Below are 27457 nucleotides of genomic sequence, written 5' to 3'. Positions count from 1 at the left end.
AAAAAAAAGAAAGACTTTTTTGGGAAATCAGAGAAAAAAGAATGTTTAACAATAAAAACATTCTTTCTAAACTTAGAGATAAAACATGGATTTTTTTATCGCAACAGCAATTTAACCATATTGAATGTACCTGAACAATTAGTTAAGAAAAAAATATTAGAGGTTTAGAAGTTAGAAGACAGGAGGTAAAACTATCAATTTTCAGAAAATAAAATTGTGTATTTATAAAACCTAGGGGAATGGGGTGAAAAAACACACTACAAAAATAAAAGATTTTAGTAAAACAGTGCAGTGTAAAATAAACAAATTAATAGGCTTACTTTATGCAATTACATCATAGTATAAATAATGGGAGTGAAAAATACTTTTATAATAGCAACAGATAGGATAAAATAGCTAAGGATAAATTTTACACAAAATGTTCAAGATCTATCGAAGACAACTTTAGAACATTATTAACTCAAATGATGACTTTAACACATGGGGTATCTGTTATATTCTTGGTTAGGAAGGTTAAAATAGGACAATCATGACTAGTGGCCTCCTGTTGGGAGTGAACTGTGGGAAATAAGAGAAAGGAGACAAGAAGGAGACAAGCATTCTATTTTTACTACATAATCATATACCTTTAATATACTTGGATTTGTTAATCATATGAGTGAATAGCTTACTTAAAAAATATAAAAAATAAAAATAGAATATTGACTAAAATATTTCATTATAATTTTAACTGTTAATTTTATAATTCAGTGAAATTTAAGTGCTATATAATAATACGAAGAATATTCAAATAATGTCAACATTTTTGAAAGGGATGTATTATTTTGCCTCTTATGTATGTATTGATCCAAAACAACTTTTGAGTTCTGCTCGCTAGTGATAGGGAAAGTCTGTTTAAGTTAAATTTGGACTCCACAAAAATACCTTTGATAAAATGAATATTTAGGAGATCCTTAGAAACTGTTTCTGCATAAAATAACATTTACTTTTTTCTTTTTATAGGTAGAGGAAGAAAGGTAAGTTTTTCTTTGCATAGTTTCATTTTTGTAAATGTATTTTTCATTCTAATACTATCTACACAGAAGTGTTTGAAAACCTTTCATAAAATATAAAGTACCATAGAAATATAAATATATGAGCTCAGTTCAGCTACTTTGCTTATAGGTTAGATGCATCTATTTTATTCACTTTGTTAATTTTTGTTTATAGATGTTTCTTCCAAAAGATTATGAATCCCTTAGGTACTGAGACTGTGTCACATTAATCTTTGAATGACTTGTGTTTATCACAGTGCTTAGTTTATATACCTTAAACATATTAGAAATACAATCAATATTTAATTGAAAGATGGAAGGAGCAAGGGAAGGAGTGCAATGAATGGAGGGAAAGAAGAAGGAAGGAAGGAGGTAAGGAAGAAAGGAAGTAGGTAAGGAAGAAAGGAAGGAAGAGAGGGAGGTAGGTGGGTAGTTCTGTTTCAGTGGCAATTGTGGTCCCTCTTCCATTAGTTGAGAAGTAAAGATTTAACTAAAGGAATTATTTGAGCATTTTACTGAACACACATACTCTCTCCATCTCTCCCCATCCTCATCTTCAAGGTGCCTAAAATTTAATCTCAGAGACAAACCTTACACTCAAGAGGAAAAGTGTGTAATACGGCCATGACCCTAGCACACTGGCGGTTTCGGCACTTGACATCTGGAAATAGGCAGTCCCACTAAGTGGGGAGAGTCCACTTCCCTTGGTTGTGTTTTCTTTTTTCTCGTTAACTTGAAAACTATGGAATCTGCTCCAGTATTACCCAGATGGGATGGGCACAGGATTCAAGAACGGAAATGAACAGTCATCCCAAATTTCAAGGCAATTGTTAGGCAGATTACCTGTGAATTTTAATTGTCTTTACATTTGCATACAGGAGAACTTCAGTAAAGTGATAATCGGATATTCAGATAAAGCAATGCTATAACTGCGTGGCAAATAAAAGTGATGCTACTGCGGGGATTGCCAGATCGCTTTACACTTTTTAGTTCAGAGGGCAATGCCATAGATTTTTCTTTATTGAAATGAATATCAGTGAAGCTATTTCTCTTTGAGTGTATGTCAAATGAGAAGGACCACAAATACCAGTTTACATTTAAGTTATGTCTGAAATCTAAAAAAATGGAAAGTTAAATGTTTGAGTACAGGCCTCAAGCAAACTAGATAGATACATATATATAGATGATCTATGAACTAAAAAAAAGAATAGCCCTGGCTGGTGGAGCTCAGCGGATTGAGTGCAGGCTGCAAACCAAAGGGTCGCCAGTTCAATTCCCAGTCAGGGCACGTGCCTGGGTTGTGGGCCAGGTCCCCAGTAGGGGGCATGTGAGAGGCAACCACACAACGATGTTTTTCTCCCTCTCTTTCTCCTTCCCTTCCTCTCTCCAAAAATAAATAAATCAAAAAGTCTTTATAAAAAAAAAAAAGAAGAAGAACTGATTGTGAGAACTGCCCTGAATCAATCAGTTTAATTTGTTTAGTAATCGCCCAACTTGCTGAGGGACCCTGTTAGGCTCTGCCGTTTAGATCACTGCTTGTTCCGAAGGAAGTAGGAAACAGCTGGGGGAAGGCCACACTCAGAGCAGTTGCCAATTTAGCACACTTTAGTTGTGTTCTTATCTTTATGCCTGTCATTTATTATCAGATGTCATCAAAAATAGGAGAGAAGAGTAATGCTATAAAAATGCATTTGTGCTTGGTTTATTTCAATATTGAGTTTTATTTATAATTTATTCATTTATCCACATTAACCACCATACAGTTCCTTTGCTATAACTCTGTAAGAGGCCAATGACACAGATGATGGGAAAGTGGGAAAAACAGTGACCGTCTCCATGGTGATGGCATCTTATAAAAGTGATAAGGCATGTCCACATAGTCTTAACTGACAAGTAACCGACAAGATGGAAAATTAAACTGTGATTCTCATCTGAATCTGAGTACTTAAATGGGTATGAGATTCAAATTTAGTTAAACTTTAGATAAATCATTTCACATAAATTAACTTATTCAAAGCCCATATTAACAAAAGCAACAGATATTTACTTTTGTAGCTTTTTCCAAAGGAAGAAATATAGAATCATTAGAAAAGTTTATTATCATAATCTGATGATGGAATACTTAAACCCATATCAAATATTGTCGAGAAATAGAGAGCTCATAATAAGATATCCCAAAAGCCCTACAATGGAGCTAAGAAAGACATCAGCTGGTTCATTGTACATACAAAGAGCAAAGTGTGTATTTTTCTTGCTGGTCTCTTAGGATGGAGACAACCATTCTTAGCTGGCTATTCTATTTGTCTCATTTTGGCTAAAATAAGTTTCCCTCCCTTTTTACTTGTTTTTCTAGACTTGTTCTAGAAAGAAACTTTTTCCCCCAGCATCATTCTTACAAAGTCCTTCTTAAAATTGGGCACAGATTTATATATCCTTTCTATATCCTTTCTGTTGTCCTTTCTAAGCAATTCAAATTCTTTCGATATTTCAAGGAAAGCACTTATAGCTCTTAAAAGGTTAATTTTTATTACCTTCACACTATGTTAACAATGAAAAGACCCAGTCTGGGAGTTAGCAGATGTGGAAATGCAGATATAAGTCTGTTCTGCTTTGCTCCCTATACGTGCTGATCCCTTCTGCCCCTAGTCTTTTCGTAGGTTGACTTTCAGTCTCTTGTGTTCTACCTTGAACTTACTCACCTGAGAGTTTGCCCCTGCTTCTGTAGAGCCATTTCCTACTTCTGAATTCTCAGTGTACTCCCAACTTCCAGAGTGTTAGCTACTTTAGCATTAGAATCAACAAGAATGATCAATGTCAATTGTTCTGCCACTGAGTTCGTCATTAAGACTATCAAGATTGTAAAATAACTTTGAAAATTTCACATCACAAAATGTTTTCAGATGTGAGACTATTGTGGGAATGTAGTTAGATTGTGCCTTTTGGGAGTACAATTCGGTGATTTATTAAAAAATCTTAAGAATATGATCTTTAATCCACAACTTTAACTTCTAGAGATATATTATAAGGTATTAATTAGAGATGCTACATAAACATTTATAAACAAGGATTCTTATTGTAATGTTATTTTTAATTATACAAATGAAAGCAAAATCTAAGAGTAAAATACTAAGGCTTTGATTAGGTAAACCAAGTTCAGGTACGTGAAGGAAAACTAAGAATACCAGAATATTAACAGTGTTGTTCTCCTGAGTGTTGAGTATGTTATTTAGTATAATATTTATGTTTCCTGTGTTTAAAAAATTTCCTGCTATGAACTCATATTATGTTTACAATCAGATAAAAGAATAATATAAATGAAAGAAGAAATTAAATAAAATAGAACTCATTACCCTTGCTTTTTCTACATTTTTGGATATAATCCTTAATGTATTTATTTTCTGCAATTGCCTGGTAAAAAGCATTGATTCATAAGATATTAATGAATATTAATATATTCATGAACAATTTGTTCAGAACTTAAGTGTGCCAAATGGAGGATGTAAAGTAGACATGATTGTGACCTTGGGGAGACCACAGTATGTTGGAAGACAAACCCTAAAATAAAAAAATACAAGTAAATATGTGATAAAATAAAGATACATAAAGGTACAACTCATCTAATATTATTTAACCTATGTACTTGACGTCATAATATGAAAATACAATTTTTGAGGTTCTAAAATTCAAAGAATCAAAAGAAATTTCATCAATACCTTTTATGTTTGCTACATCTATTATTAAAACAAATAAATCTGCTTGATTTTATTTACTTCAACTTATGAGAGTTTCTTGTGTTATTTTTTATTTTCCTATTCAATTAATATCTCTCTAAATATTTTTTCTAGATTTTCCTCAGATATTAAAATTACCTAATATTATCACATCTTTTCTTATTTTCTCCTTTTTTTCCATTAATGTGAGCACACTTACCTCTTGTTAATTCTCAGATTCTTCCGTGAGTTTTAGAAAAGGGTGATAGTGTTTCAGGACTGGCATCTGCTGAGTTACTAAACACTAGGCGGCATGTGATAAGAGTGTGAAAGTTCACATATGTCCACATTTCTAGACTTCTTTTATATTTTTAGTATTTAGGTGTCTTTTCCTGTGGTACTTTGACTTCACATCTTTTCATCACAAGCATTTCTTGGTCTAGTCAACTCTTTGGTTTTGGTTGCTATACAAACTGAATTGGATTTATTTTCTTTTTCTGTCTTTCAGATAAGTAGTATGTTTTTTCATGAATAATGTCTACTTATCCAAAATTGATTAACTTTCATTTCTGAATTTTTTTGTTTCTTACAAAGAAATTCCCACTGTTTGTTTATATAGAATATTCTAGCATGACGTGTTTATGCCCAACAAACCATTATATCATTCTATTTTGCTAATTAAAGCTTTTTTAACTTCACAGGGAGAAAAAGGAGAACCAGGATTGGTGCCTGTTGTAAGTATACACATGTCTGTATTGTTTCCATGTGCCTTTAATAAAGTTAGCTATAGTGTAGTTGCATATTCTTGTTTATACGCTTCCTCTCAAAGAAGGGAAATTAGTTATTTTATAGGCAAGATTTTAGTGTAAAACAAGAAAACCAAGATAGATTTATTCTTTATTTAACAAAAGTTAATGTTAATACAAATTTTGTTTCTTTAATGTAATTTTGAATGTTAACCAAAGCATATTAATTTTAATACAAAATTTAATGTTTATTTAATACAATATTCTTTACTTTTACAGTCCCATGACCAAAGGTGAAAATCAGGGTTTTACAAAATTAAATATATTGCATGTGAATATAGAATAATAGTTAAGGTATATGTTTTTAATAGTATAAATGGACATGTAATCCAGAGAGAAAGGCATGATTTAATATTCCACACTTCTGGAAATATGTCATACCATTATCCTGATTGAGATTCCATGTCATATGAGTTCTCAAGAGTTATTTAGATTTGTAAATGATCAAAAAGTATATCATTGAATAGGATTAAAGTTCTTGAACAACCACTCTCCTAGATTTTAAAGGCGTTATCATCCTTCTGCCAAAGCAGAAGTGTGTGCGTGTTGATTTATTTGGTAGGGTTTGCATTTTGGCTTTGCCTTTAAGTTGGCCTGTTTTTAACAGATTACCTAAAACCAAAATCATTCATATTTTTCTTTCATTTAAAAACACTTATGTGTACTTACTATGTCTTAGGTGCTGTTTTAAGTACTTTTAAATACTTTATTTGTTTGTCTTCACAACACAACACTTCTTGAAGAAGTAATTTCATAATCGTTATGACCATTTAACAGAAGAGAAACCTAAGCGCAGAGATAATACCTACGGAGTCCAAGGCGGTACAACTGAAAAAGGATGTGCGGGCAGGCTCTGCACCCTGACTCGGCTCCAGTTGTGCTCTGAGTTACTCCGCCAATACCGCCTCCCTACATTAGCATTTAAGTTAGATGACGTTTTAGCTCATAAGTCAGGGAAGAAACAGTCATCATCAATTGACAACCTTTGTTTTTAAAAAATTCACTGGGGCTTTTGTTTTTATTCTTATTTGTTTGACTATTGACTTTTCTAAAACTCTGTAAGTAGAGATTCATCTTTACAAATTACTCTGTTTATCGTTTAGGTAACGGGCATACGGGGCCGCCCAGGACCAGCGGTAAGTAGTTTCCCCCAACGCACGTGGCTCTCTTAAGTCCTTGGAGATACTGAGAATCTTTATGAATATCATATCCATGAAAAGACAATAGAATGCTTTCTCGAAGCGTTTTTTCTTGAAATATCTTAAAGTTTAAGTATTCTTTTGCAGCAATGAATGCCACTTAGGGGTTCATTTTATTCTGAAGTTGAAGTGCCCTGTTGTTCCTGGAGTGTTAGTGTTTCTCTGGTTATGTGCAGGGCAAGACAATCTTCTCTTACGCTGCCAATTTCAGGTTAACCTTAGTCATTGGAATTAGGGCATGCTCTGCTGTTTAGCAATGATTTAGACCAGATCACTCTGACCTGTTTAATGAAGCAAACGGTTCATTTTACCTGTTAATGAAATTAAATCATAGAGCAGTAAAACTCGACACTACACATCCGAATAGCACGTTTCTGGTGTAGCATAAAAGATTACTGCTTTCCGGTCTGAATGAGCAGACTCATAGGTCAATAGACTGATAACATACACACACACACACACACACACACACACACACATGATGCCTGTAGAATTTAAAATCCATTAAATCAACATAAGTAAAATGCAATATGCTTTAACAGGCCTACTTCAGTCATTCTGAAACTTCAGCTTTTGGACAATATTGTATGTTGGATTGAGTAAATGCATAATCTAATTTTCGTAACACACAATAGAGACTTTTGAAGAGAAATAAAATTCTCTGGGAAATCGCAGTTGTAAAAAAACGTTAATTTAAGATATTAGCACAATGATGTCACTTTTGAAATATAATAATCGCTTGCTATTTTAAAGGCTAAATAACTGCAATTACTATTCAGAAAATTCTAAGTGGGTTTTGAATATACCGTGGAGATGATACAACATTTTAAATCAAGTAGAAAATAAGATTATTGAAGGTACGGTACATAAAGCAGTAGTAGAATAAGAGGCTTTTCTTTCTCTCGTTTTCATTGACAACGAGAGACTCTCGTTGGACTCTGACGAATCGTTTGGGGTATTGTGTACCAATACGATCTTTTATATTCCCTCAGATAATTGAAATTTGAAGTTCACACATCTATGTAGCTGTCAAAATCTGAAGTACAAGTTTTTGTGCCCATAATTTAGTGGCAAAAACTTGTTTGGGACAAGACAGCAAAAATGATACTTGCAAATTTGCCATTACTGTTCAAACTACTCTACTCAGCTCATAGGGCTCCACAGTGCTATAATGTAACACTTAATTCTTCACAGACCTGTAAGCTTCACTGCTAAAGCAAACAGCCTTTCTATGCACATTTGGTATGCACACGGCTTCATTTTCTATGGCCTTCAACTGCACTGCATTCAAAAAGAATGGTGATATTTCTGTTTTCCAATTTTCTTATACCAAGCAAACCTTTAAAACAAAAACATCTGAAGTATACATGTTTTGCAGGCATAACCATTATGTTCTGCTTTAGGGACCTCCAGGATCACAAGGACCAAGAGGAGAGAGAGGGCCAAAAGGAAAACCTGTAAGTGGGCTGTGGGTTCCCTTTGTGCAGATTGTACTGTGTACTGAGTAAGGCCCTCTCTACACCACGTTCTCTGGACGAACCGAAGTGCTGGCAGCTCTGTTCTCTCACCTCCATTAAATGTGACATAGAATTCAGGTCACGAGTAGATTATCACATGCTAATAACTATCTCATATTTTTAGATAGCACAAGTGACATTTATTTGTCCTTTATGAGTTCAACTTAAAATGATGTAGAATCTAAGGAAACATAATGAAAACCTCATGTTGTTTTCAGAAGGTGCAACTCATGAGTAAACAATGCCAAGAATGTCCTGTTGAGATAAAACACCCCAGTTCTGTGATCTGTGGTCGCTGCAGGAATAACCAAAGTGGGTAAAGAATAAATTATTAGAGGACAAAATTTTCTCTTAAGCGGTGGTATAATGAATTTATTTTGCAAGTAGTATGCTGCATTTTTCATTGAGCCACTGCTACAAAGCTGTCAAAGGAATACTTTTAGAAATCAAGAAATCCATTAGCAGAACAAAGGCAGCACCTTTAAATTCAAATAATCAATTCATACCCTGGAGATAAAACCTGAGAACATCAAATGTTTCCTCTTATCACCAATTGCTGTCCTAGGATAGTAATTCTTATCTCACGCACAAAAACTAGTGACTTTCATATATTAAATAACCGGATTAATTTTTATATTGCTACCATTATCTCATGTTTCAATCAGAAAAATTTGTGATGCTTCATTTTCTGTGAAATGATATTTGCTAAAATTTAACTTTGTGGACTTTTAGCTTTTCAAATATGTATTTACTCATACCTAAATGTGAGAAACTGGTGAACAAGAAGCACTTGAATATATAAGTGAGGGAAAACGTATTTTGGGTCATATCACTGGGAACTCTTGCACCCTGGTTTCATCTTTGATGCTATTTTATGCTTGCATACATTTCATCAAATAGAGCATTATGCTGATTCTCTTCCACACTGGAGTTGCAGTTATCAGCAGTGTTGTAGGCATGCAGGTAAATAACAGTGCCCGAAAGAAGTGGGCCGTAGCCATGTTGGTGGCAGCAAAACCGTGGTCCCGTTATCTTGTGCCCCATCCTTCGTTGCTGCTCTGCTGAGCTGTCTCACCGGTGCTGGCAGCTTCCACACTGTTGTAGCCCTCAGATGTCTGTCCAGAGTCTAGAATAACGGAGACAGGTAGAGGGAGGGTAAGAGGGAGGTAGTCATGCAGAAAACATTGTGCATCCATGTGTTTGTGCTGAGAATAGTTAATAACAGTGAGTGCTAAGTCTGGGTGAAAACTGTTATGAAAAAGTGGTTGGACTCCAGAATTCCTTGTTAGGATTCAGTGAATCTACTCCTTACCGCTCTTGACTTCTTCGCCCCCCCCTCCCCTCCTCTTCTCTTCCCTCCTCTCTCCTCTCCTCCCCTCCCCTTCTCAACTTTCTCAGCTTGGTGTGTGATTGCTCCTTTTCTTATCTTCGTTAGGTCTGAAACAATCAGTGCGAATAGCCCGTGTGTGTACATGTAAAAAGAGTAAGGAGTTAATTTGGAATTAAGCAAGACAATCTGGCAGATACCCAAGTAGGAAATCTATTCCTCTTTCTTAATTCTAATAAGCATTGGTGTGATGCTGTTTAACAACTGATTCACTTTTTAAAAAAAAATCTGCCTCTAGCTTTTGCTAGAGTGTAGCAATTTACACCATTTTCCTGGTGTAAATTATCTCACCATAGCTGATTTCAAAATATTGGCATGATGTCACAAAATACCCATAAGTAGAATGTTTTGCCACAGATCTCAAGATCTGCAGGAGCTGCTTGACCAAAACTATGCCCAGCACATTATAGGCTGGTACTGCGATTGTAAATGCCCCTTTGTCCCCCTATTTCCATTTACTATCAAACACTACAGAAGGCTCACAATGTAGAGCAGTTTCTAAACTTCAGTTCTATTGCTATTTGGGGCCAGATGTTTTCTTATGCATTGTGGGATGTTTGGCAGCATTCCTAATGTCTACCCACTAGATGCCAGTGGCAACACCTGTGCCATTGCCGCATACAATTCTAACAACTAAAATTAGCTCTTGATGTTGTCAAATGTCCCTTGGAAGGCAACATTGCGCAGGATTGACTACCGATATAGAGATACTCCCAAGAAGCCTTCATTCTCAGCCAATGATCATCACGAGTGTCTCTCACCACACGTCCTTAGTTTAAGTGCATTGTCCTGGTAACTTCACAGTGATGACAAACTAGCAACCTGTCAGATACGGGCAGTCAGCAGCATGCTGAGTTCTAATCGCACACGGCACTTAACATCTATAGGTTCACTTGCTATGTGTAAAATGGGAAATATACCAGTTCTGACATATCATAATTTGTGTTTGTCCAACTACTAACCAGCAGAGAATAAAGTTCTTCATGATCCTGGGTCATCATCACTTCTTTCTACTGGTGGACGTTTAAAGGTCGCCACCTAGTGGCAATCTGCAAGTACTTTTTATTGTGGATCGCTTCCTGAGGTACTAGAGTATCCTGGGGGTTGGGAGAACATTAACCTTAATATAAATTTATGTGATTTAGCTCACTTGGAAAAATGAAAATATATATATTTTAATGGATTCCAAAATTACAATTTTTATTTTCAACATTTATCAGTAAAATGTGCACATATATATTTTTTCTTATTTTCACTTATAGTTTTGCTTACTATGTTTCTTTTGGATAATTTTTGTGAATTTTAATCTCATTCTCTATAATAGCATATCATGTAGGCTATTTAAAGAAGATTCCATGAAGACCCAGAATACATAAGAAGTCAATGAAATAGTGTGCTGTCTTCAGACCAGACTTTGAAACATGATTATTAATCACAGAGGGCTGGAGAAAAGGCACAATATTTTGAATATTAATATTATCCAAATCTCTCTCTACTCCCATTGACACTAATGTAGTTTTGGCTTTGTCTTTAGAAATATCTTTGAGAGCAGAAATAATGTGTCGGCTCATTTTTTGTATATATTAATAACTGGTAATCAATTAGTAATTTCATGTTTCAAAACACATTAGCTTTATTTTTTATTTAATCTTTATTGTATTATTTTCCATTACCATTTAGACCCCCTATGCTCCCCTCCCCACAGCTATCACCACACTGTCGTCCATGTCCATGAGTCCTTTTTCCTTTTTCACACGAGGCTCTGTGAGTAGGGTAGACTACTACTTTGTGCAACTGTTGACAATATGTATTTGCCGTTCCTATTGCTCACACTCTTACACTTCAGAAATCCTATAGAGCAATTAAAATCAGCCTCCATTAACATACATACAATGAAAAGAGTTCAGTGAATTGCCAGTGGCTTAGGAGTCAGAAAAGGTTTGATAGTTAAAGGATGAGAATATTCTTCTGAAAAATATTTTTCACAATGTCACTTTTTTCAGACTAAATTATCTATTTCTAGTTGAAAAGATACATTTGCTTATTTACTCCAATCTTCCATGAAGTAAACATGTCTGTATGAATGTTTGAATATGTTAAAATACATTAAATTGAATAGGTATTCTGCCACCTTCCCCAAAGCCGTCACATGCAAACTGCCCCCTCTCCCACCTCAACTTCTCCTCTATTTACTCCTGCTATATGAGCTCTTACTTTAGTCACTTATTTTGGGCCACTTGGTAGTCTCATGTTTAGGTATGAGAAGCTTCTTTTACTATTGAACTCCAATTCATTTACCATGTTTTTCCCAATCCATGCTTCTAATTATAAAAATTATATTGACTTTTGAATTCCGTAGTCCTTCCTTTCTTTTTAAAGTTGGCTAAGACTCTTTAGGGTTATAAAGCCAGAAAATACTTAACAGGACTTGTGGAAATGGTGAGGTTAGGGGACAGAGGATTTACAGAACCGAGGATGTGGCTGTTCCCCAAGCTGTGTTCAGAATGTGGCTTAGGAGGGTGGAGCGTGGGGGCTAGAAATCATTGCTCACTTCGCTGAGACATAGCCTTGGCTGGGTCACCGTGCCTTTCCCACTATTTCTATTGGTCTGGTCTGCCTTGGGGGTGGTAAGGGAAATAAAGTGTGCTAGACTTCAAGTACTGGAGTAAAGCGGATTGAAATGTGAACATATAATAAATATATCGCCAGGAACTATGTGCCAGGAACTATGAGAAACATTAAAATAGTAAAAAGATGAAAACCCCCCCACAAACTACTATCAAGGGTCCTTCACATTTTTGTTGTAGTTGGGGTGGGAGGGAATTTAAACAGGCACAGACATAGTTAACTGTCATCTATGACAGGCAGGCGAATTTAGAAATTGTTGATTAGTCCTCTTGAACAATACAACTCGACCAAATAAAGAAACTTATTCTAGGTAACTAATAAACTGACTATAATTGTGTAAACATTCCAGGAAGGCTGATTACTGGGGATTTTTTATATCAAGAGGAAAATTCCTACTCAGAATGTACCGTGTCCCAGCAGTGGACTCTGTGACCAGCGCTAAATTACTGAGGGTGGCTGGATTGTTCTTCTTTTTATTATTTTTAAGACTTTATTTTTTAGAGAAGTTTTAGGTTCATATCAGAATTGAGAGGAAGGTTCAGAGTTCAATACACACTCTGCCCCAAACGTTCGTAGCCTTTCCCCTTGATCAACATCCCCGGCCAGAGTTCATGGTTTATGTCTGGGTTCCCTCCTAGCGTTGTACATTTTATGAGTTTGAACACAGGGATATAATGACATATATCCACCTTTATACTGTACAGAGTATTTTCACTGCCATAAAAATCTTCCGTGCTCTACTTATTCACCTTCCACCCCCACCTCAACCCCTGGCAACCTCTGATCTTTTTTCTGTCTCCATGGCTTTGCCTTTTCCGGAATGTCATAGTTGGAATCAAACAGTACAGCCATTCATAGTAAAATAATGAACACAGCGTCTCCACCACGAAGTCTCTTACCTTTCTATTAAGTGCACATTTGGCAATAGGTTGTCATTTCCACGGGCTTGTTTTTGCAGGGTCCTCGTGGTCCTCAGGGAATTGATGGGGAACCAGGCGTTCCTGGTCAACCAGGTCCTCCAGGGCCACCTGGACACCCTTCTCACCCAGGACCCGATGGCATGAGCAGGGTAAGGGCTGTGCATTGTTCAATGCCATATTTAGATAATATGTTAAGGTTTTGATTTATCGCTGTTATTTTAAATTGTGTTGGTTCAGTCGTTGACCCTTGACTATAAGATCAGCTTAATGAAGGCAATGGTGCTATGAACAATGATAAAACTAAGAAATCCACAGAGAATTGTTGGAAAAGTCAAAGTAACATTTTTTTTAAAGTACTGCTTCAAAGGTAGTTCTCAAGATCAGTTCCAGACTTTGTGAACTTTATTCTTTCTGTTGATTCTAAAGGACTGGGAAATGAAAAAGGCTCCGAAAGTGTTGAACTGTGTGTTGTGACCTCCATACCACGGGAGGGTGACACATCTGTGATGATGTGTGAAAAGGGGCCATCCAGTTGGCACTGAAAATCTATCTGATTATTCCCCAAATTTTGGTTTTCTACTAGAAGTAAAATAAAACAAACTGTCTTTCAATACCTGTCTCTTTGAATTCTTAGTGGCAGACATAGGGATTTATAAGTACATTACATAGCATAACAAGGGACCATACAGAGCCCTGAAATATGATTTTTGTTTTATAACAATTCATACATTTGTTTTTCAGTTGATGGCAGGGAGAATTGCCAATTTATTTTTCAAACAATATGCACATTCTTTTCCTGCTAAAATCTGGAGATTAGAACTCCGGGAATGTATATGGACAATTTTGGTCGGTTGGGTTCCCAGAGTTTTTAGATATGAAAGACAATAGGTAAACCTGTTGCCCATTCTTAGAACATTCAGGGATTCCGTAAAAAGGATTATAAAATTTTTATTAACTTGCATAAATACAGTTAAAAGCTCACTGGCCGTGAACAAGAAAGAAGAATACCAGCTATGGTAAGGAATATATTCTGAAATGGAATCTGGAATCTGTAGGACAGACGTTTCAAAAGCAGTCTTTCAGGCTCTGTTCCGATGTTGGCATGCTCTAACCTTGGGAGGAAATCAGACAAAGAGATTTACAGCTGAAATTGATGAGAGTGGCTAAATACTTAACAGAATGAGTCATGCTTTTATCAAGTATCAGACATGTGGCCCATAGCAATAGCTGTTCTGAAACAGCATAGTTATAAGATACTCTGTGGAAGGTTGTTCGGTTAAAAACACACACAATGAACAACAACTTGAGTCTTTTTTTTGCTTTAAAGCAAAACTTTAAGATGATTCTTAGAAGGGCCATTCTTAAGGATCCCAGAGAATTTACATACGTGTCTCAATTTAGTAAGTATTTTGATATACATCTTTTATCGTGGAAATAACGTCAACACATTGCTTTTCCAGCCGTTTTCTGCTCAGATGGCTGGATTGGATGAAAAATCTGGGCTCGGGAGTCAGATAGGACTGATGCCTGGCTCAGTGGTAAGCACAAATTTTACTGATAACTAAAGTACCTTTGAAAAAAACATTTTAAAAAGAGAGGTCTCAGTTTGTTAGAGTAAGATGTGTCTTCTTAAACATCTCCATCCATTTATTCATTCAGTTTATTTATCAGACCCTGCTATGTACCAGTCAAAAAGCCCAGAGGTACAAAGTATTTGTCGACATTCATAAAAGACTGTCTATATATTTCACTTATTATCTAAGGAAAAGGAATTTTAAAACATATAACTACCAGCACCACATCAAAAAGGGTACTTTTTAATAAATAAAACAATTGTTTTATGGTGGTGTTAGAAATAGTGATTTGGCAAAAATTGAAACAAGTTTGCCAGTTTTATTTTTATCATTTCTTAGTTTTCTAATTTGGCTACCTGTAGCAACAACTTCAAAGTTTCCTTGCAGAACCTACTGACCATTCCCATTCTCTTTTGAATTTCTTCAAGAGCCAGAAAGTTTCCCATTTTTCTCTAAGCAGGTACTTTAACCTGAGTATTTGGAGCAATGAAATCTCACTTGATGAATTAATACTTTTAAAACCAACTCTCCCATGCTTTTCTACTCACAATATAATTCAAAAGCACTCCAGATTGATAGTATTTGAGCCACATCCTTAAGGCCAGAACTGTATGTACTATTTAAGTCATTAGTGATATGCTCTCATCAATGCTTATCTTGGGATAATTTCCTGAAGTATATGAGTTTTAATCCATGTGAAGTTTAACTTACATGTGTTTGTTTTTGTAATGAAGTTTTAATTTTCTTACTAGCTAAAAATCTAATCTATTCAAAACAAAAATGTAAGCTTTTACCTTAAGAACAAACTTGATTTTGATTTAATTGAATTTACTTTTCAAAGGATGACACTAAACATTGTATAGACATATTGACCATTTTTTAAAATTGCATTTTCCTTTTCTTCCCTCAGTTATGTTTCAGTGTAGTCATTTCACGTTTCAATGAGGAAAGCCTGTGAGGCTGCTTTAAGTATATGTTATGAAAGAAAGAAATAGGCCAGAAATCTCAGTTCCCCCCCCCCCAAATTTTAAACTTACATTTCAAATGATCTAGTCATTATTTCTGATGTTTCATAAGCCTTTAATTCAACTTGCTTATTTAAGTTATAAGAGTTATCTGCTGTGAAGCCGAAGAATTAAATAGTCAGCGTGATAAGTCCTTTAGGCCTGCCAAGAGTTTTCCTGTCAGATGTTCTGTTTTAACAGAACCACTCCTCAGCATGCAAGCATTCTTGTCCCAAAGGCACTGGGTGTGCACAGGCATATTCTTTATTTCTCTTTGTGACACTGAGAGTATGTATAAAATCACCCAAATGTTATCCTAGCTTCAATTTTCTTGAATTTAGCTGCATTACAGATGAGCACAGATGGAGAATGTCATCATCTTCCACTGTCAAAACTTCCCTTTTCCAGATTCTAAAGCTTTTCCAGATTAAACATTTTTTAAATGTTTGACCTAGTTGTCATTAGCAGTATACAACTTTTCTTCTCATTTGCTTTTAAGGGTCCTATTGGCCCAAGGGGACCTCCAGGTTTACAAGGGCAGCAAGTAAGTATTTTTATAATTAAATTACATACTGTAGCAAGTAAATAAATAAATAAACAAATACACCTCTGTGACATGACTGCTTTGAGCTGGTCTTTAAATTGCACATTGTAACCCTTCCTTTGAATGGGTTAAAGTCAATTAATTTTCACTTAGAAATATATGCAGTATGACTTTCAAAGTTCTTTGTGGGGCTGAAGTTTTATCGTCTGGTTTATTTAGGTTACTGACCTTCAACACAAATAATTTTTATGTGCCTTTGCTTTTGAAATAAGATGTCAGGATGAAAATTTTCATAATTGGTTATGTGCCAACTCTGAGATTATAGAAGGCAATTACTATGTGGTATTATTAGAAAAAACATTCAGGGTGATCACTTCATAGAATCTTTAAAAAGATCATAATAATACTAAACTTTTTTTCTGTAGCCTGCAAAATATCAATAAAGTAGTGGTAGAGAGCTATGTTAATTTTGTAGGGATTTGACAGGCAATAGGAAATAATTTTTTAAAGGAAAGGTAAAAAAGAATTCTTATCTCAATCAAAGATACCATATTATCATTATCATGTGTGTGGAGTTTTACTTTAAGTCATTTTATATTACTACCATTGGTGAATAGAAAATATAGTTGTTATTTAAGATGAGCAAGAGGAAGAAGACAAAGGAGAAAAAAGAAGAAAAATATTATGATGATAACTACCATTGAATGAACACTGTTTGCTGGCACTATTCTAGGTTCTTAATATGCACTAGTTATCTAAAGAGATATAAAAGCCTAATGAAGTAGGTACCATATTATTCTCATTCATAGATTAGAAAACTGAAGTATAGACAGAGTATGCAACTCACACGAAGTCATACAGCTAGAGAGTGATAAAGCCAGCGCTTTCAACAATAGCACTCTACTCCAGAGAATTTAGGATGTAGTGTTCTGTTTGTTCTGTGGTTTGTATGTATATAACCTGTTCTCAATTTTAGGGTGGTGTAGGCCCTACAGGACCTCCTGGTGAACCTGGTGAACCTGGACCAATGGTAAATGTCAAGTAAGCATGTAGATGCAGTTAAATATGGGTCCACCATTATAATGGTGTCCTGAGTTATTTATTTTACCAGCCCTTTACTTATGTAGCAAGAAATTGCGGTCCAGTTCAGGGGCTCTGTAGTATGGATTGTGTTTAAGCTACGTTTCATGTGGCAGAGTATTTAAATTCTGAGACTTTGAAAAGGATCAGCTGACAGTGCTGAGATATTTGCATTTGTGAATGCAAACTTGTTCTGTTGAGCAAGTAATATGAGTGATACAACATAAAATTCAGAATATTAATGGAGCTATTTTCTGTCTTTTTACTTTGTCTCAACAATATTTTGGATTGAATCATTGGTTGAAATAGATAAATATAGGTAAATATTCTTTTTTTCCTTTTGTTTTGTTGTTAGGGTCCAGTTGGTGCACGTGGACCAGAGGGCCCTCCTGGAAAACCTGGTGAAGATGTACGCTTCCTTCCTTCATTTCCCTTTGAAATTTTTTAAGAGCCTAAGAGGGAGATACAGTGTTAACATGAGTATTATTCATTAATTCCCTCTCATTTCCCCCACTTTTAGCTTCCATTAATGTCAATCAAAACTAGAGAGCTCAGAAGGGAATTTTACAAAATCTAAAGTGCTCTTAATTTTGATGGTAATACAGTACTAGATACTGTCTCTTTCCCTACATTCCCCAAGTTTTCCATTATGATTTCTCTGTGAGATACTGGAATTGTCACAATAGCTTCAGCCTTTGCTGATGGAAACTCTCAGGTGATCTGAAGGGAAAATTTATTGCTCTGATGGCAAAAACATTATGAAGTCGTCATTAAGTGGATTTTTAAAATGTGTTAGTGGGCTAGCATCAATATCGCTCTCCATTGCTGAAAAAGTCATTCTTCAGTTGAATTTTTAATTACAGTTAAGACTCAATTTCAGATTTTAACGTTAAAAACATGTGATCAAAGAACAGAGTGCAACAACAAATTTGCTTTTTGGAATCTGGTTAGTTGTACCAAAGTTGAGGATAAAATTTGGGGTAGGCCATGAATTTCTATGTGATACTAAACTAAATATTTTCTCTTTATCTGTCATGTGATTTATTTAAGCAGATTACATTGAATTAGGGCATAAGGAAAATACCTCTGGCAGTTCTTAATATTTTTTATAACAAGAAAAGAAATGGCATGTAGTATTTTAAAAACCATTGTTTAATTCAGTGTCTCATATTGGTATAGAATTTTATTCATATATACATGTGTATAAATTTTGGTGAGCTAAGTCAGACCAGTATTATTTACTCATTTCTTCTTGATACATTAATGAAATCTTCACAAACTGACTTGTTAGAATGGGCTGCCATCAAAAATAGAGCTCAGTGTGTTTACACTGTTTACAGCATTGAACACGGCTTTCTAAAGAAGACTTCTTATCTGCAGTGGATTTGTCATTTAGTCTCAGAAGAGAACATTTTAATCCCTCTTTGCTCTTTTGCTTTTTTTTTTCCATAAAGGGTGAACCTGGTAGAAATGGAAATACCGGTGAAGTGGGGTTCTCAGGATCTCCAGTAAGTTTATATTTATCAATACGGTAGTGTGCAGTAGACGCTACTACCAAGGTACATTCTCTTCTGTCATGGTGGAGCAGAGCATTTTGCCAGAATGATAATTCTAAGTTCCTTGGCATTGTAGCATATGAAATACCTTTGTAGAACTAGAGAATTGGATGATGCTCTAACATGGATATCTCTAAACTACACATCGGATTTTCAGATAATTAAGTCTGACATACTGATATGTTACATCTCCATCCTGTTTATCATTTTTCATCTTTTTAATATTTTTGTTTTGTATTGTTCACATGTTGGAAACAACAGCTTGAAAGAGAACAGACTTATTATCTGTTAGGGACCATAAATTGTGGACAAGATGTCTCTTTGGCTGCTCCTCAAACCCTAGTGTTGGCTGAAATTCTTGATTGATGTTTTGGGCCCTAGAACTTGTGACAAGTTGCATTGATTGCCAGCGCTCCTAACACAGCTGTTTTCTTCTCCCTTGGATCACTACGGGGACAGGACCCTGGCAACCCAGTCCACCGGAATTTAGGATCCGGCCCACTTGGCCACCCTCCGACCCACCTCTCTGTCTTTGCGCACATTGTTTTGATAGGCCCTCCCCTAGGATGTGCTACACAGGCAATGGGGAAAATTAGGGAATGATAAGAAAAAAAATCCTCTAACATTTCTGCTCTTGAAGTTTTTCTTTGTTCAACATCCCCTAAATTGATTTGGCCTTTTACTTATTATATTTTCTATACTTTCCAAATGTTTTTACCATTGAATGCATCCAACAATACTGAAGTCCTTGCCATTTACTTTCTGAAAAGTGATGAAGTCCAATACTGGGATTTTTTTGAAACAATGAATGCCGATCTTTTAAGGGAATTTACAGGGCTCTAAGGATTATTGAGTTTCAAATATAAAACCAGTTCCCAGCCCCTCTCTCTCTTTCCTTTCCTCCCCTATCATCCTGGAAAGTCAGTGCAGACAGAGGCATGTGGTTTAGTCATTAGCACAGATGTTCATGTCAACCCACCTAGGCTCGAGCCCCGCCCGCCCCCGTCCCACTGCACTCTTGCAACTGCAGTGTGGGAGCCTCCACGGGGAGGAAACGTGCCTTGCCAGCATGTCACAGATGCACTGTGCAAGTGCAGCACAACGGTGTGTGATTGGGGTGTGATGACAGTCTCGGGTCAGCAGAATGAGAAAAGTTTACGAGCGCTAGTACATCTGGTTCATTTCCTTGTTATAGAGCTATGTAATCACAAGAGAATTCCCTTGCAGACCACAAAAACTCCAGAGTTAACAAATTATTTGAAATAACATAGCTTAGTAATTCCCCTGTAGGCTTAGATAGATGTGCACTGAGTTTCCTGCTTAGGATGGAGGGCAGGGAAGTCTCAGTCAAGGGGTACATTCCAGTGGAAAAGCTTAAAGGGTGTTCTTGAAAAGAAAGAATTTTTAAATAGGGCTGTGTAAACAGAAGAATTAATGGAACTTTATTTGTTCAGAGAGCAATGGTTTGACTGTGATAACACCCCTCCCCCAACAAACACTGCAGAAACGTCCTGCAACCAGGGGAATTATTATTTTGCTATTATCATATAAAGTTTATGGATTGAGTTATTTATTCATTAACTTAATTAACAGTTATTGAAGGCTATAATGCAAACAGATGGATTTTGCTCTCTGTATAAGATCGTGCTGGCACAAATGAATTTCCTTGAGAAAGGTTTAGGAAAGTGCTTTGAGTGTTAAAGAAATAGTAAACCATTTCTTAATTCAGATGTTCATTCAGTGATTATTTATTGGATGCCCACTAGTCAGGCATAAGGCTTAGTGCCAGGGATATACAGATGAATAATAATGATTGATAATAGTGGCTAACATCAATCTATGCTATTGAGTGCTCAATCTACTGGTGGCAGTGGTAATGGCATTCATTTCAAAACCAAATTTATTACAGGCAATGAAAATAAGTGAGAAAGTCACAGGGTCCTTAACTATTTTAAGAGGTTATGAGGAAAAACTTTCACGTGTCATTTCATAATAGTCTTACCATTTGCATTTGATTTTTTGTTTGATTTCTATTTTTTAAAATTCTGTATGGTTAGGTAAAGGATGTATACTATTAACAGAAATTTAAAAATCACTGAGTCAAGGAACCAGCCCATTCTTTCTGTATTTGTCTGTATCTGTTGACTTTCTTTTCTTTTGGATATTTTATTTCCTCAGTTTTTTAAACAATTATAAATCCACCAGCTTCTATCTTTTGCTTTTAAATATTTTATATTTATTCATTTCAATATAATCTTTCTAATCATATTCTACTGCCAATATTTATAAGTTCAGGGAAAATAAAACACATTGGCTGCTACAAATGCATTTATTCTTTTACAACAAATAAAGCACATATAAAGGAAGGAAATCATACTTCTTAATTTTTCTCCTGATTTCTTCCTATACATTGACCTAGTTGAGTTAGACACTAGTTATGTTGATTTAGGCTTATTTTCTTGTTTTTTGTTTGTTTTATTAATAACACAATGACATTATTTGAAAATTTGAAAATGTTGTCAGATCCATACCTGGCATTAGTCCCTGTCTCTGTGTAAGTCAGTCATGTTTCCATTTCTAAAACTGTTTGCCTTGCTAAGTTTTGATAACCTAAATGTATTTTGGTAGATAAACACATACTGTTCTTTTTTCTTTTTTGCTTTATTGGTTAAAAAATAAAACACTATGTGCCAGATATTTTTTTTGCGGGGGGGAATGTATTTTAAGGAATTTCCTATTCTCATGAATGATTCTGAAATGCCTTATATGTTCTCCCCACCCCATACAGGGAGCTAGGGGATTTCCTGGAGCTCCCGGTCTTCCAGGCCTGAAGGGTCAACGAGTAAGTTCAATCCTTTGTAATCCTTCCAGACACTGTGATTTACTGAGCAGGGTCTAGCGAGCATTACTTTCGAAATCTCTACAATTACATTTGTCAGTTGTCCTAGTGGCGGTGGATGCAGTGGTCATCTGAGGTTACCAAAATGACAATGCTTTTTTACATTTCTTTTGAATTTCATTTGTTTCTATAAAATATATTTTGAGTTCTTACTATATACTGAATACTATGCTACAAAAAAGGACACAGATCATCAAGAAACATCCGTAGCTTTCAGCTTCGGGCTAGCAAGGGATTCAGCTAAGAAAACGGTCAATTACTACATAGTGGAATAAGTGACATAGCACTAGAGAGTGCACTCTCTAGATTGTAGGAGAGCCCAGTCAACCCAGATGTGGAAGGCTGTAGAGTGCTTCTGTCTTTGCAGACAGAACTCAAGATCATTAATTTGTAACTATTGGGCTGGCCAAAAAAGTCTGTTTAGTTTTTTCTGTAAAATAAAAGACACATTTTTCATTTTCATCATTAACTTCATTGATTTGTATATTTTTAGTATGTCAGCTATTTCCTGCTATTGGCTTCTAGTGGGTAGAGGCCAGGGGTGCTGCTAAACCTCTTCCAATGTATAAGACAGCTCCACAGCAAAGAATTATTTGGTCAAAATGTCAATAGTACCAAGAAACTTTGCAAACCACTTTTGACATGTTTGATCAGTCACACATAGCACCTTCTCCATACACTGCACAAATCTTTTATTGCTTTTCATTTGTGTTTTTATATTTCTTAAAATAATAAAGCATGACATGCTGACAATGTTGTGTATCTTCTTCCATTTTCAATATTAACATGACTGCATAAAAATTCACTGCTTTTTATAAGTTTTTCAAATGCATGCTGGTATGACAGCTGTCATAATACAATCTTCATTCAAAACAATTTTGTTAAATTTTATTAAATTGTTTCAAATGAAGTTAAAGACAACTAAGCACTACTAGAGTCATTGTATGTAAAAACCAAAATGAACTTTTTGGCCAGCCCAATATTATATGTTAGGTACATATACAGGGTGGGGCAAAAGTAGTGAGTACACAAAACACAGAGCTTATCAATTATTGTATTGTTTTCCATAGAACAACTATAAACCTACTTTTGCACTACCCTGAATAGAAATTATCTGTGCATGTGTCTGTCTATCTTTCTATCTAAAAGCATGGCTAATATTTACTCAGTATATACTGGTTGGCCTCTGTTCTGAGTGGATGAGCTTCTGATTAGAATGCTTGCTACTGTATTTACTGTAATAGTTATTACTTTGAAAATCACCCTTCTATATAACACGTATTTAATAACTATATAAACTCTGTAACTATTTTCTTATAAGTTTTTTATTTATAGCTATAGCTTACATTTCTTTGAAGTCAAAAAGTTTGAAAGGTGAGAGAGAACACTGCATATTGAAAATATTCTTTAAAGGGGCAACCTCTAATTTTCTTTGAACAGACTTTCGGAAATGTTGAGAATTTGGAAACATTTTGAGTAACCACCTTAAATTTGAGATCCGTTTTCATAAGTCACTTTCTGTAAGCTCATTTTTGGTTCTTTTATGCACCTGAAAATTAAAAAAAAAACAGTAAAATACAAATTTATATTTTTCTCCTCAGGGACATAAAGGTCTCGAAGGCCCTAAAGGCGAAGTTGGAGCACCTGGTTCCAAGGTGATTGTATAGACCTCAGTATAACCTCACTGTAGTGTTTCGGCTGTGCTTCAAGGGCCACAAGGTTTTTCAGAACCCCCTTAAATAAGTCTGGAGGAAAGAGGAGTATAAAAATGAACAGTTAAGTAGATAAATGTAATTTTTCACAGATGAGTTGCAATAGACTTACCAGGATACATGAAATGACCTAACTTTGCCACAGGAATGGCCATGATGGCTCTGAGTTTCTGTCGGTGTAGGGTGGACATTGTCTTTGTGTGACACGTGGCACTATGAATCCACTCCTCAAACACACTCACTCTGTTTTCTTCTTTAGACATGTCAGAGAGGATTACACAGTATATTACCCGTTATTTACTGTCCTGTTACTTTTGGGGCCTTTTGGCCATTGCTTCTTCCCCCAATTTTTTTATGCTTCTAGGGACAGAAAAGATCAAGGAGGTGCTGGGGGCTTTTTAGTGGGAAGTATCATGAGTTTAGTATGTGCAAAAACATTCGGCCTTAAAATTGTTATTTCTAAGCTTCCTATAATAGAACCTAAAGAAATATTACAGTCAATTTTAGCTTTGTAAAGTTTTACTTGACCTAAAGTATTATCAGACATAGACAAATAATTACTTTTTTGGATACTAATTAACATGACTAGGTATGATAGTTCCATCAATCTATCACCAATTTTATTTTAGACTTATTTCTATAGAAACAAAATTTTAATTGCATTTTAGAAAAAGTAACACAATAGACTTTTGAGGTCCTCCATTGAAAGTATGCTTTTCAAGTGTTCACTTTGAAAATACACATTTAGAATGATACACACGTAGAACAAAATGATGTGAATGTCAATTGTAGGTTCCTCATATTGTGATGTGATCTCATTTTTGCTTTAGGGTGAAGCTGGCCCTACTGGACCCATGGGTGCTATGGGTCCTATGGTACGTATCAATTTAATTCTTTGTTATTTCTTTGCTTTTTAGATTATATTGAGAGACTGTTTAAATGAAATAAACAAAAAACCATAGAAAACATGTTTGCTGGTGAAATAGTCTTGTTTACCAGCTGACAGGCAAGCACACTCTAACAACTGCATGTTTCAAATAGAAAGTCTTCCTGCATTTCATTATTTTTCTTAACTGTGAGTGCCCTTATTTTTTTCCCCTATACTCAGTGATGAAATCAGGATTCTTTTGGGTTCAACCCATTAAAACTAGATTAAATGAAATCTACTTAGGTAAAGGTGGTAGGTTATATATCTTTACAAGTAGAGTGTTCAAATCCCAATTTGCCCCAAGAAATACTATTACTTGGTGGCCAATTATATTGAGTCTCAATTGTCTTGAGTAGCATAATCAAACTGCCATAGAGTTTAAATAATATGCTTCAATAGGTATTTTTTCTCTCTTATCTACAGGGCCCACGGGGAATGCTGGGAGAGAGAGGGAGACTTGGACCTCAGGGTGCTCCTGTAAGTACGTGTGTTCTAACACCCAGGCGCTGTGCTGAATACGCTTTTTAAATGAGAACAATAGTACTGATTGCCTAATTTTAATTTTTTCCTTTTTCAGTTGAAATAAATTTAGGTTTACAGGAAAGTTGCAAAGAGAAGATAGAATTCTCATGTATTCTTCACCTAGCTTCTCTTAATGTTAACATCTTACATGACCACATTATATTTGTTGCCTATTTATTTTACTACAGAAATTAAGAAAATAATGAAAACATGTAGCAGTATGGAATATAATCCAGGGAAAAACATAAACTTTAGAATAGTAATAACAGTATAATAACAGGTAACATTTATCAAGCACTTATTATGTACTAAGCATTCTTTCAAATATCTTTATGTTGGTCACAACCCTAAAATGTAAGTATGAATGCCACCTTTTAAAGCTATGAATCTCCTGATCACCTGCCTTTGATCTATTTTAAATTGAGAAATGCCCTTGCTGCCTGTCCATGAACCTCAAACCTAGGTGGGGGCATATTCTATTAATTCTCTACAGAGTTCCCTGAAGGTCAGGCTAGACTTGGTGATATTTAAGACTTGCAGTTTAGTACTTGGCACTCACTGTGTTCCTGACAATTAAGGAGTGCCGGCTGGCCTCTGTTATTTTGGCTGTCATCCCCATTAGTATTAAAAATCTCAGGTTTACGGCACCCCCTGCTGTTACCCCACTAAAGATAACCACCTGTGAACTTCTCGATGGTACCAAAGGCAGGGCCCTGGTTTGAGAGAAATGAGACCCTCTCACGAGACTGTTCCTTATCACTTTGGTAAGCAGAGTGTCTTCTGGCCATGTGGAGAATACTGTGGAATCTAATCAGCTCTTGCCTTATCCAGCTTTACTTAGCATGTCCAATGTAGTGTATTTACTTCTCTGTGCTTTCTTCTACCATCGGCCAGGCAGTTATGGCATTTCTGACTCACTCAGTGTGGACCATTGCTCTTTTCAAGTTCCTAAGAACCATCTCCCCTGTGCGCACCCCCTCCCAGGGTCTTTATCGAGGTGTTAAATGTGTCTCATGGAAGAGTGTTCCCATATCATTAACATTCTCAAACTTTATATTTTATCCCTCTCAATCCAGTACCTTTAGGACCGAGTCCCATTAATTCTCTCTTGGAACCTGCCTCTACGTGGTGTATAGAATGTAGGTCTTTTTGGTGTATAGTCTTTCTCTCTTTAATGAGAAATAGCACTTCCTCAACCCCATTATTTTGTGACTTTATGCTAGTTGTTGGTCTGGTGGCTGGAGGGGGAGGCGCAGGCAGTGGTGGTAGTGGCATGTGTTGCCTGGTAAGCTAGAGGCTTCTGTATCATCTTTAAGCAAGGAAGAAGTATAATCTGTTAATGGTGGGAATGGGCCATTCTTCAGGCCCATGGGCTTCAGAGTAGCTGAGGTTTTGAAGTTCTTAAGATGTTCCAATGCCAAAAACCAAGGTCCCATTCCTTCCGATCAAGGATTCTGATCATGGCATAGGAGGCTTTACATGTTTTAGAATTCAACCTTCTCAAGAGCTTTTAAACCTTTGTCATTAAGTCCTGAGTTGGATCTTCAGCTTTGTCTTCCCTCTGGTTGTGGAAGATCACAATACTTTTAAATGTTGCCAAAGAGCCTTTTATTGATGATTAATCACCATCAGGCTTTCATTTGCTGGATTCACTCAACAAGATCCATGCAATTCCATCAACTGTTTACCTGCCCTTTCCCTTAAACTGTCTCAAATGCCTGAGTTACTGCACCCATAGCCATTCCCTTGCACTGGTGGCCTATCTCATTTCACTCCTGGAGTCAATATTTGCTACTACATCACCACATCATGCCAGTGGTGAGCTGTACTGTATCTCTCACAGTTGGTCAGTGAGGAATCCAGCTTAAAAATTCCATTTTAGAATCTACCTTCTTATACTTCTTCATGCACCAAAGATATTGAAGCCTTAGGTCTAGTTTCCCAGAAAATAGCATCAGAGAAGACTTGTGTGCAGGAAATTTATTGGGGAGTGCTTCCAGAAACTACACCTGTGAAGAAATGAATAAAAGAACTAGGGTTTTTCAGAGGTAGAAATTAAACGGTGTTACAACTGCAGCAGAGACCTCAGCCTCCACGAGTCCTCAGTTCCATGGGAACTCTGGGAGCTGGGATGGCTCTTCAGTTCTTGAATGTGGTCAATCCTTGTACCACTGGATTGACCATGGAAGGGGGCATGACTTTGGGAACCATCAGCTTCTCACTTCCAGCAGTGGTAGTGAGAAGCTGATAGCTCTCACTTCCTTCAGTGCTGAAGGGGGGTGTTGGTGGCACCCACACCATTCACTGCTGCTGAGTCTCCTTGTGTGTGTGTGTGTGTGCTTTATTTTATTGTTTCCCCAAAGAGTGTATTCCTTGTCTGAGTTAACATGGCTATTAAGAAGAATGAGGTGCTCAAAACTCAATTGTCTTTGAGCTA

At 36.0% G+C, this 27457-nt stretch overlaps 1 protein-coding gene across 1 annotated transcript in view; it reads left to right on the top strand.

The window, feature by feature from the left end:
* COL5A2 (collagen type V alpha 2 chain) overlaps nt 1-27457 on the top strand; it is a 137562-nt gene that overhangs the window by 70989 nt on the left and 39116 nt on the right. The window contains exons 3-16 of the mRNA XM_024563989.4: nt 1003-1016; nt 5446-5478; nt 6654-6686; nt 8153-8206; nt 13240-13350; nt 14662-14739; nt 16279-16323; nt 17300-17353; nt 17759-17812; nt 18858-18911; nt 21748-21801; nt 23460-23513; nt 24401-24445; nt 24922-24975. Coding sequence (XP_024419757.2) covers nt 1003-1016; nt 5446-5478; nt 6654-6686; nt 8153-8206; nt 13240-13350; nt 14662-14739; nt 16279-16323; nt 17300-17353; nt 17759-17812; nt 18858-18911; nt 21748-21801; nt 23460-23513; nt 24401-24445; nt 24922-24975 — 737 coding nt within the window. The remainder of the gene's footprint in view (nt 1-1002; nt 1017-5445; nt 5479-6653; nt 6687-8152; nt 8207-13239; nt 13351-14661; nt 14740-16278; nt 16324-17299; nt 17354-17758; nt 17813-18857; nt 18912-21747; nt 21802-23459; nt 23514-24400; nt 24446-24921; nt 24976-27457) is intronic.

This window comes from Desmodus rotundus, chromosome 2, assembly GCF_022682495.2.
Source record: "Desmodus rotundus isolate HL8 chromosome 2, HLdesRot8A.1, whole genome shotgun sequence".
NCBI classification, from domain to species: Eukaryota; Metazoa; Chordata; class Mammalia; order Chiroptera; family Phyllostomidae; genus Desmodus; species Desmodus rotundus.
This window is presented reverse-complemented; position numbering and strand designations above follow the sequence as displayed.